Raw genomic sequence first — 12,215 nt, 5'->3', positions numbered from 1 at the left:
ATTTAAAGGAAAATATGCATTACACATCTTGAATACTTCATTTTCCACTTTGCTTTGCACAATTAGAAAGCTAGAGTACCTGGGGAGGGCAGAGGAGTGGAAGCAGGGAGCATAGTGGGCAGTGATAAAGGAGGAAACTCATAGATTTGATCTAAAAAAGTTGCAGTGTTATATATTAACCTAATTTTGAGTTCAAAAAAATCCAAGTCAAAAGGTATTTGTATTTCTATTTTTTCAATGGTAGCTACAGATGATTTCTATTTACTGGAAAAATAAATCAATAGGAAGATGATCACTGAAAAAAAGATAAGGTCTGACATTTTTTTTTTTTCTCCTCAAAGGAAGGGTTGCCATCAACTCATGTATTTATTATGAAAGCTCAGTTGCTTAAGATGCAGAATACTGTGAGAGAAAAAACAGTTTAAGACATAACCATGTCACCTCAAAAGAAACTGTTAAGTAACATTCTTAATAAATAGGCTGGAGAAGTGTGGAATTGTTAAGGCCTCTTTCTGCTAAAATGCTGCAAGTAACTTGACAGGTAGCAATTCATAAAATTCTCAGATGGGAATTGTAAAATGATATTGAAACCGATATTTCATAATTTATGAGTAAAAGAACTAGCAAAAAAAATCAGGCTATAAACACTTAAATATGTGGTGGGTATACATACATGTTCACTTATGTTTAGAGGGAAGATCTGTATACTATTTCAGATTATTTGGAGACATAAAAAGAAATCATACATACATATAAATCATATTTTCAGGCTTCCTCAGAAGAAATACTTCTGTACTTCACAGAGAAAATAATGTATTAAAATTTTTATATCAAGCTACTGCTAATGTTTTGACTGTTATTTTAGGTTTTCAAATTCAATGATTAATTAACAGTTCCTGCAAAAGTGAAAAGGATCTAAGATTAAACAATGGAGCCCAACCTTGCCAGCGTTCTGAAACTTATCCAGAAGCAATTTACAGAACAAGATGTAGGTTTTTTGATGTCAGGTACATTTAAAAGTTCTGATATCAAGAACTTCATCCAAAATGAAGGATTATCCAAAATGAAGTATGTGCTCTCTTTGCAATACTAGTATTAGAGATATTTTATAATGTCAACAAACAGGTACATTTTAAGCACCTACTATTAGAAATTACTGGCATATGAGTGTAACTAAACATGAAATGTTTACTGGCTAAAATGAATGGTTCATAAGAAATCTATGGAAAGGAATATAAAAAAGAATGTATATATATGTATATGTATATATACAAAAAAAACTGAATCACTTTGCTGTACAGCAGAAATAAATACAACGTTATAAATCAACTGCACTTCAAAAAAAAACCAAACTGATGTCTTAAGTGGGACTGTTTCTCAGGAGAATATCCCATAAAAATTTGCAAAATTATCAAATACTGCCAATAAGCTATTGATAAATAATTATATAAGCTGTAAGATTTTCTCTGTTTATACTGTGGCTTAGGAGAATCCTTTTTTCCCTTCAAACTTAACCTCATGAGACTGTGATTGACCTCAAATTTTCTTTACAATTATTATTTCAATTAAGTATGTCACAGAAGCACAGCTCTTTTGAAACATCCTAAGTTTTTCAGATATCCATGCAAGACAATTGAGCAACTTTGGTTCCAGAATGTCCTAAATGATAAGTCTCAGTCAGCATAATCTGATTTGGCATAACATATTTCTGTACCTAATGCTTAACTGAGAAAGACATTAAAGCAAAAGACAGGTGATGAAAGTTTTCTTTTCTTCCGTATCTTCATAACTTGATTGAACATGATAGATTAGCTAGCTTATTGATTTAGGAATGATCAGCAATATTACTTCCCCTAAAGGAATAGTAAGATGATTCATAACAGATTTGAAATCTGATTTCTAACTTCCTGCATCAATGTGTACAAATTTGTAACCTTGGCTCTCTTCAAATTTCTACCTTAGGAATATCCACTTATGCACACAGGGGATCTCTGTAGTTCCCCAAGAATTTAGTGACTGTCTTTATACATATACATTTATATTTCTGGAAAAACAATAAAGTGCAATAGCTGAGGGCTTAGATCCACGTTAAAACATCACCCATGCTTTCACTAGCTATGGACTTTCAAAGTTACTTTAAAGGTATGTGTCTGTGTTTCTACCTTTATGAAATATATGTCATTGATCTCTTAATGTTTGGGTGATAATTAAATATTTCAGTACATGCAAAACACTTAGAACAGTGCCTGGCAACTAATAGGCACTCAGTAAATGTTAGCAGGCAGTATTATTGTTGTATCATTTCTCAAATAAAATTCTTGTTTATACCATGGAACCAATGGTTTCCTTCAAGGGTGGTATGCGCTTAGTAACTGGTCATTTCTAATTCCATTTCTTCCCATTAAAATTTGTTTCCCAAACTTCAGTCATTCACTTATTGTGTTTGTTCTTTTTTTTCCCCACATTTCATATACTTAAATAACTTTATATTAATGGAAAATATTCATATCACTAATAAATGGCTCTGATATGATAAATTTTTCTACTAAACCTTAAAATTATGTAAATAATAATTAAAATTGAAACATTCATCAGCTAAAATCATCTCTTGTACCCCTGGCAGTGCCTTATAAGAAAGCTTTCTATAGGTGACTAGAAGGGAATATTTAGAGGCTTGTGGACCACTATGCCCATTAAAATCCAGTAATGGTAGGACAAAAGATGGCATGGACTTGGCCATAGAAGAAATGGTAAAACTGACACAAGTGAATGCCCAGGTGCCTATTCATTGGTATCATATTGTGGAGACATTTACATACTACTGCTTTCTCTAACATTTAAAGCTTGAGGTACTTTACATGCCAAAAGAATGACTTTTACGCCAAGACTATAAATCCAGCAAGAAAATGGAACAAGAAAACTCCCTCTATCCCAGAATTCTCCGACCTTTGTAAGCTGAATATGACATGTATACTAAATTTTCACTGAAGATTATAAATCTTAGTATAATGAGTAATAGTTGAGAGTAGTAAATTCTAAATGCATAGCAATATAAAACAAATTCTAGTTCCTTAAGAGGCTTACATACCAAATATATGTATATTCTCCCCCTGCTGAGAAGCTGAAATATCAATGAATAACAGGTATGAAGTTTTGGTTGCTAGGATCTCTCTCATTAACTACTATTCTGTTCACAGTTTTCTTATTTAAAAGACCTTTCATTTCAACATTGATTGAGTGTCAACTATGGTTATCTTAATTAGGGTAATGTTAACACCTATAAAATTCTCTAAAATACATGATGGCTCCACAAAATAGAAGTTTATTTCTCGCTATATACAAGTTCGAAGGAATTTTTCTACCTGAATTCTCTGTCCTCGCTGCAACTTTTCTCTAAGTATAAAATTATTCCAAAATAAAAAGTTTACTAAATAAAACAAAGTGAATTTTCCTGGCCTGTGCTTGGCTTTTCTTGACATGGTGATTCAGGGCCCCCAACTTGCATCTTTATCCTCCCATAAGGCCTTGGTTAATGTTTTCTCCCAGCCAGTATACTAGAAAAGAGAACATTGCGGGGGGAGCACTCACTGGTTAATAGCCTTGGAGGGGGAGTGGTTCTCATGATTTCTGCTCATTTGCCTTTGGTCTGAACTAGTCACGTAGCCACTCTTAACTGTAAGGCAGGCTGAGAGAGCAGTCCGGAGATGTGCTCAGGAAAGAGAGCACAGAATTTGGTGAGTGACCACCAGGCTCTTCCTCCCTCCCATATATCAATTTGCACCTGTATTCCAACACTTAGAAATACACCCATATACCTCCTCAAAGGAGACAACCAAAAGTCCCATCCAGTTACTGCCTCAAGCTCCAGTTCCAGAATCTCTGGTGATAAGTAGCTTTCTTCATCAGGCCCAAATTTTCTCCAGGGTGTTAAGAATTTAGAACTTGAAAAATAAGCTCTCTGTCCTGCCCTCCCCATCATATCCAATAGAAAATGGTGGGGCAAGAACTTAATACCTGGAAATAAACAAACAAACAAAGATCGTCTCGTTTGTAAAGGAAAGAATGGTAAATGACCAACAGTCTCTGGACCAAAGTGATGATTGTAATCCTGCTGGGCAGGTCCTCTGAGACCCTGCCCTGGCAGTAGAGACAGTTTCTGGCTCTTCTTTCTGGGAGAATTTCCCATATCCATTGTTCTCCCAGGTTTCTGGCTCTGCTTTCTGGAGTCTCTTCCTTCCCCATTATCCTTCTTGGGCCACATCTGAAGTGGGAATTGAAGAAAATGGCTTCCTTGAATGTTGTACTTCCTTCATAATTCAGTTTTTGTGGAGCAAATATGGGATTCAGGGATTGAATAGAATCACAGGGTTTTTAGGCCAGGTTTTTGGTTTCTTTGGGAATACAGTTCCCTCAAAATCTTAGTAGACATTGATCTAATTCCCTCAGTCTGTTGCATGTGCTGGTAAGCAGAGTCAAAGACATCCAAAGTTCCTTTCTAGACATGGTACTTGAGCCTGCTTTATTTAAAGATTCCTTGCACTCATGCCTTTCTCTCTCTTTGTCTCTCTCAGTCTCTGCCTCTGTCTCTTCCTTTTTCTTCCTAGTGCTTTGTCCCAATCCTTTCCACTCTCTCCTTCATTCAAAGTACTGGAAAATTCCTGTTTAGTGAAATAGTACTCTTAATGAGAGCTTCTACTTAAATTTTCAAGATAATGATTTTTAATTATAAATTCCTCACTTTTTTTTTTAATTATAGAATCTGTCTACGATGCTTCTTCAGGAGAAAGAACAATAAGGCATTTAAAACAAATTTGTTCCAAAAGCACTTGTTGTATGATTATTATATATTTATATATATATGGATAATAGTATAAGACAGGGAAATTAATAGCACATTAACTCCGAAAAAGCTGAGTTCATAACATAGCATAAACACAAAGTGTTTCAATATTAAATATTTTGTTCCAGTTATTACTACAGCATTGCAGATCACACTGAAACATAGAGGTATAAAGCAATGATTTTTTTATGCTTATGGAATCTGGTCAAAAATTCAGATAAGGCACAACAGGAACGGCTTATTTCTCGTACAGTGTTTGAGGTCTCTGCTGGGAAGACTTGAAAGCTGGGGGTGGTTCAATGGCTGGAAGAAGGAATCATCAGGATATCTTTATACTCACGTGATTGGTGGTTGATACTGGCTGTCTGCTGGAACCTCAGCTAGTCTGTCATCTAGAAGACTTACGAGGTCTCTCCCTGTGGTCTCTCTGTATGGGATGATTTGGTGACTTTTTTTTTTTTTTTTTTTTTTTACAATCCATAGCAAATTTATTACTCAATAGCCAGTGCCACATCATAGCATCACCCAGAGCCCTCACCTTCCCTCCCCACCTGTCCCCAAGGGTACAGCTGTAATGGAAAAAACAAAAGTAAACTCAGATCTCTGCTTTTCCTCTGGAAAAAGGGATCTTGGCCCCGGAAGCCCCTTTCCACAGGTCTCAGCAGGCAAGGGAGTGGACACCTGTGCCCAGAGAGCGGGGCTCCAGGCTCCAACAACAGAGAGAACATGCAGGCAGGAGCCAGAGCCCCGTGTCTGTGGAAGAAGATGAGCTGGGAGTATTCCAAGAGAACAAGGGGGCAGTGCGTGATATTTTTATGCTCTAATATTTGGAGTCCATATAGTATTACTTCTGCCATATGTTTTGGTTAAGGCAGGTATAAAGGTCTGCCCAAGTTTGAAATGAAAGAACATAGACCTCACCATTTGATAGGAGGGGTCTCAAGGTCACACAGTAAGAAGACCACATGCAATATGAGATATTGTTGCAGCCAGCCGTCTTTGAGTACACATCTTACTCAAATTAATGTCCAAAACATTTACTTCCCATTTAAATGTACTTTATTCGCCTTTTTGAATGAATCTGAATATGGTTATTTTCATGTGCACTTTTACTAAATTACGCTCTTTTAAATCATTTAAAGTTTTTTTTTTAAGCAAAATAATATTTTTTAAGCAAAATAATAATAGTATCATATGTCACTATTTTTTCAGGTATCCCGGCACAGAAGGAATCATTCACAGCATGTCTTGAAAGATGTCATTCCTCCCCTGGAACAACTGGTAAGTGATTATTTCACTTCAGTACTGTATTATTTATCTACTGCTACAAAATAAATTACCTCAGAACCCAGCAACTTGGAACAGCACATATTATTATCTCATGTTTCTGTGGGTAAGGAATCTGGGCATAACCTAGCAGGGTCCTGTGGCTCAGAGCCTTTCAAAAGTTTGCACTCAAGGTTTAAGCCAAAATTGGGGTCACATCTGAAGGCTTGACTGGGGAAAGATCTGTTTTCAAGTTCAGGTACGTGGTTGCTGGCAGGATTTAGTTCCTTCAGGGCTTTTGGCCAGAGGCTACTCTTACTTCCTTGACACTTGGGCTTTCCCAGCATGGTGGCTTGCTCCTTCAAAGCATGCAAACTGAGAAGACAAGAGTCTGGCTTATTCTGCTCCTGCCAAAATGACCTCCTTACTTTTTCCACAGGGCCGTTTCTCCTCTTCTTTCCTCTGCCTGATACAAAATACTTCATTTGGCGCCCAGAAATTTTTAGGGCTTATTCGTTCCTTTTCTTTGCATCTCTGTTCAAATATCACCTTTTAAGATAGCTCTTCTCAAGTGTCCCCTAAACACAAATGAGCAAATTTAAAAACCCACCATTTCTGTCCACACTTCTTTTCTCTTACCCTAATTTAATTTTCTGCATAGAACGTACCACCATGTGGTATACTCTGCAGTTTCTTTTTATTTGTTTGTCATCTCCTTAGAAAGTTCTGTGAGAGCAGGGTTATTGTCTCCTATGTTTATAACTATTCCCATGATTATAACAATTGCTAGAACATAGTAAAATCTCAGTAAATGTGTGTTAAATGAGTGCACAAATGAAATAGTTAATGACTTTTTTTTTAATTTCCAAGCTCATAGTACACAGATCTATACTTGTGTACTTTCTCTTCATTATCTCATCATATATCTTGAAGTGCTACTTAGTCATTTGTTCTTAGCGCATCTTGGTGTCATCCTTAAAATGAAATATCCCAAGTTGAACACACCATCACCATCTTCCCAAATTGATTCCTATTTCCATTGAACCCCATCTCTATTTTTTTAATAGCTGTTAAAAACAAAACGTTAGCTCTTTTTAATAGAGACGACTTGTTTTAAAATTTTATTTATTTAGTTAAATTTTTATTTTATATTGGAGTATAGTTGATTAACAATGTGTTAGTTTCAGGTGTACAGCAAAGTGATTCAATTATACATATACATGTATCTATTCTTTTCCAAATTATATTCCCATTTAGGCTATTACAGAATATTGAGCAGAGTTCCCTCTGCTATATAGTAGGTCCTTGTTGGTTATCTATTTTAAATATAGTGGTGTGTACATGTTAGTCCCAAACTCCCAATCTATCCCATTTCTATTAGTAGCAAATGTTTATCTAGGCTGAGAACACATTTTCTTTGGATCCTTTATTTTCTCTATGACCCTTCACATGTCAACATTTTCTGAGGTGGTTTCTCCACAGTGGATGTGGTGGCCTCATCTTTTTCTCCATGTATACAGGCACACCCTTTCTGAGGCCTTCACATGCTTTTGGTCTCACCCCACTGTATCCCACCATGCCTTTCCCACTGATCCTGTGCTACTGTACAACCTTCCACACCAACCTTCTTTAAACAGTACCTTCATTATTTCATTCTCCTTGTCAGAACTTTCAACAGCTTCCTATTTTCTATAGCACCAAGTCTATAGACTTCTCTCACGGCTCTGATTTACTTTATTTATTATCTACTGCCAAATACACAACCTCAAGCCAGCAATAGTAACATGATTAAGACATGGTTCTCACCCTGAAGGAGTTTGGATTTTCTGTAACAATTATAGTTCCTTCATCTCAGCACTCTTTTGTGTTGTTCTCTCTTATTTCATGGGTAATAGACTTGTTCCATGGCTAGACTATAAATGCTTTGAAGTTAGGGGTCATGACTTGTATTTTCTTTATTATATCATACTTCCCCTTACATTGCTTCTGGGACTAGTATTTGTTCAGAAAAGACATGTTTGTCAATTGATTTAATGATAAGATATTAAAGATTTATTAAAACAATATTGTTGATTTTGGAGATTAATAAATATATGACTGCTATTCATAGTGAAAGACATTTTAAAATTCAGTTAGATATAACAATATCTTGTTTTCAAAATTAATCACTTAGGTTTCAACTTAGAGACCATTTTCCCTGGAAAGTATTTCTTTGCTTCCTCAACTTTGTATCAGGTAGCCCTTCTTTATTCTACCTTCCTATAGCAGCTTGGCCTTGCCTCTGTCTCTAAATTGCCTCTATCTCTAATCACACTAAAATTGCCTGTTTCCTTTTACTTGTCTCTTACTGCACTATAAGTATTTGAGGGGAGAGCTATGCTTCACTTACTGTTTTATTATTAAAACTTCATAGAAGGCCTGGCATAGTATAGCTGTACAGTGAATAGAAAATAATTGTGTTTCTTTTCTATAAATTTGCCTTACAGAACATATAAAGTGCTCTTTTTTAAATATAGCACGTGCGTGCAAATGTTTCTCTGAAGTGTTTGATGAAACATGGCAAAAGTTAGACTGAAAATGAAGCTATATGAACATGTGTGTACGTAATATAAATATATATGCAATTATATATAATTTTACATGTACAAATATATATGGATTATATTTGAAAAATGCCTTAAAGTGTCTCAAAATTTTTACATGAAATATATATTAATTATGAATTTTAAAAATTAAAATTATGGTCATTACTTAAATTTAATCAATAACTAATGGTGTATTTGTGCTATGCCTATACATCAAGCATAGGCTAATATTAAAAAAAATAGAATATTCAGAAATAGTTTTGTCAGTTTAATAACTTCCTACCTTTAAGGTTATTTGTTGGTTTGCTGGTCTATAGTTATGTGTTTTGACTCTGCAGCCTCAATTCTCAATAAATGAAACTCATTTTAAATATCTCAAATTATGGATAGTTTAACTAAAAGAAAATATATCTAAGTGCTCAATACTCTATTCTAGGTCAGATAACCTTGTAAAAGTGACATTGGGAAGTACTGCTGATAGAAGGAAAAAAAAGAGTAATTTGTTGACCTCTTCAGTTTGCAGTCTTTCTGAATCTCTTTCTCTGCATCTCTCTCTCTCTGTTACTCTCTGTCTACACAAGCACACACACTCTCCCTCTCTCCCCCTCTCTCTCTCTCCCTCTCTCTCTCTCTCTCTCTCTCTCTAAACTCTACTGGAACTACCAACCAATTTACTTCCTATTCCTGAGTTGGGTTTCCCTGGACCCTCTCTTTGACTACTTGTTTATCTTGCTCTATCTTGTGAACAGAGGTTATGTTCAACTTTTATTCATCAATCTCTACTTGAATTAAATTGCTTATTTAATGTTACTTTAAAGACAAATGATTATCTTTCCCCCACACGTCTTACTTATGAATTACTTCATTATGGTAGACGATTCCAAAATAACCACCAATTCCCTCAAACAACAAATTCTGATTAGTATTTTTTTAAATTTCATTTACTTATTAATTTATTTTTGGCTGCATTGGGTCTTCGTTGCTGCATGCGGGCTTTCACTAGTTGCAGCAAGCGGGGGCTACTCTTCGTTGCAGTGCATGGGCTTCTCATTGCGGTGGCTTCTCTTGTTGCAGAGCACGGGCTCTAGGAGCGCAGGCTTCAGTAGTTGTGGCACGCAGGCTCAGTAGTTGTGGCCCCCAGGCTTAGTTGCTCCGCGGCATGTGGGATCTTCCTGGACCAGGGCTTGAACCCATGTTCCCTGCATTGGCAGGCGGATTCTTAACCACTGGGCCACCAGGGAAGTCCCTCTGATTAATTTTTAATTATCCATTACTGTTTACATCAAGACTTGAATTATTTTCTAGAACCTATAAAGCTGTCTTTATATTTGACTAATATAACTGTATAATTATTTTTAACCTAGATTCACATATTTTTTCTGCAAATCTGATGTGTTCCTTCCTTCATCTCTACATCTCTTTTTCTTTCCCTCATGCCTGCCTCAGTGTTGCTTCTGGAATCATCCAATAGGTTCTTGCAGTAGTTTCCCTTGCCAGTACCTACCAGGATCAACTACCAAATATAAAATGATATACACCAAAACACTGTAGAAAATAGTAAAATCCTTTAAGTTGATGTTATTACTCATTATTTTTACTATATGGATCTTTGAGCTTATTTATATCCTACATTGTCTGCTATAAATCCCATTTCCTTTATCTCCTATATTTAGAACTTCCTTGAACAGTATCCAGCAATCATGGGAGGCTTTGGCTTTAAGCACAACTGGCAAAAGTATCCTATTTGATGCACTCCCTTCGGAGAAAAGTAATTCACTTTATGACAGTGGAGTCTGCCATGGTGGATGCTCCCATAGATGCTATCACCCTTTGGTAACCATGCTTTACCTCTCAACTTCCCCTTTAATAAAGTAGGTTGTGATCAACACGGTTAAACAGAAACATAATGCATTTCTTTTGAATACTGACAAAAATATATTCCTATTTGGAGTCTGAAATCTTAGGGCAGAAACTACCCAGTTCACTGACAGCTGAAGTCATTTATGCCACTTGGTGTGCAAATCCATATGCTATCAATGCATGAGACTATATTATTTTCTGAGAAGCCATGTTGTTGCTTAACCAGTTCTGTAATGTGGCAAAGATTTTAAACATGAAACGTCAAATATACTAATATGTGTTTGTTTCCTGATCTTGTATATTTCATATTATAACTCTTCGTGAGACCTAATTATTTTCCGGGCATTTTCCCTTTTCCCCCTAAAGAAATGTTCAAGAAAAATAACCCTGTTTATAGCATGTTAAATCTTTATCATCTTTATGTTTATCAAAAGAGTATAAGACATGTCTGCAGATAACCCTGCAGGAGTCAAAAGCCTGTGGCAGGTTTTAGAGAATCATCTGCTACCTCCTGAGCTAGAAGGATTTGGAGGCCAGAGCTCAGGAAGTTGCCATGGCTTGGGGGCAAAGCAGGCTTTTGCAGATAAACCGTAAGTCACAGATTCTACCTTTTGGAGCCAGATATCATTTTGTGGATTAATTAATACTTGTGAGGGCTTTAAAGATGAAAGACATTGTGAGCATACAGTGTTTTCTTATTTTAAAACAAAGGACGGCCCCTTTGGGCGAATAATTCTATTGATCAGGCTGTGCTTTCCTCAAATTGCAAAAAATTTTCAAAAGCTCTTCAGTCTTTCAAAATTCTACTTTGTTAAGATAGAATTAGATTTTCTGAAAAAAACTTCTTCCCAGATCTTCAAGCTGGCAGTATGTTAATAATGTTATATAATTTAATAACAGTAATACAAACCATCTCCAAGTTTTCATTGCTTTATGTACCCTTCCTTTACTCAAACAGCAGGAGTGTGTTTTTTATTTAAAAAAAAAATTTTATTGGAGTATAATTTTTACAGTGTTTTGTAGGAGTGTGTTAATTCCAATGTTTGTTGAGGCCATCCCTGTGCTGGGCACCGGGCTGGGTTTAGGGTATGCAATGATATGCTAAATAGTCATGTCCTTTTTTGGAGGGGCTGTCAGTCTAGGGGTGAAGAAAAGTATTAAACGAGTAAAGAAAGGCATAATTCTCTGAATGCAAATTACACAACATGCTATGACAGCAGACAAACAAGTTTCTGTGAAAGAGGGAGAGCCTACCTTGGATTAAGTAGTCATAAGATCACTCTTTGAAAGGGGCATTTAAATTGAGATTTGTAGGGTGACTAGAGTTTGTCAAGCAAATTACTGGAAGAATGATGTAAACTGAAGGAATATCAAGTGCAAAGGTCTGGAAGTCAGAACAAAGTGGTTACATTGGAAAAACTGCAAGAATGCCACACTGGCTAGAACAGGGAAATAAGTCTGGAAGTGTGGGCAGATTGAGGCAGTGCTCAGATGTTGATGGGCCTTGAGGTGATGATACAGAGTTCAGAAGCCATTAAAACACAGAAACAGGTTACCATGACTTCTCCCATCCAGGCCTACATTTGAAATTCATTTAACTGTAGAGTAGAGCAGAACAAACACAACAAAAAAAAAGGTTGTTAACATTGAGCAATCCTTTCTTC

At 36.0% G+C, this 12,215-nt stretch overlaps 1 protein-coding gene across 5 annotated transcripts in view; it reads left to right on the top strand.

Annotated features, from left to right (window-relative positions):
• Positions 1 to 12,215, top strand: part of ARHGAP15 (Rho GTPase activating protein 15) — a 623,633-nt gene that overhangs the window by 70,719 nt on the left and 540,699 nt on the right. For all 5 annotated transcript variants that reach the window (XM_032637027.1, XM_032637031.1, XM_032637030.1 and 2 more), the window contains one exon: positions 6,053 to 6,121. In XM_032637027.1, the coding sequence (XP_032492918.1) occupies positions 6,053 to 6,121 (69 nt within the window). The remainder of the gene's footprint in view (positions 1 to 6,052; positions 6,122 to 12,215) is intronic.

Source organism: Phocoena sinus, chromosome 7 (assembly GCF_008692025.1).
Source record: "Phocoena sinus isolate mPhoSin1 chromosome 7, mPhoSin1.pri, whole genome shotgun sequence".
Classification (NCBI taxonomy): Eukaryota; Metazoa; Chordata; class Mammalia; order Artiodactyla; family Phocoenidae; genus Phocoena; species Phocoena sinus.
The sequence above is the reverse complement of the archived record's forward strand: the minus strand, read 5'-3'. Positions and strand labels throughout refer to the sequence as shown.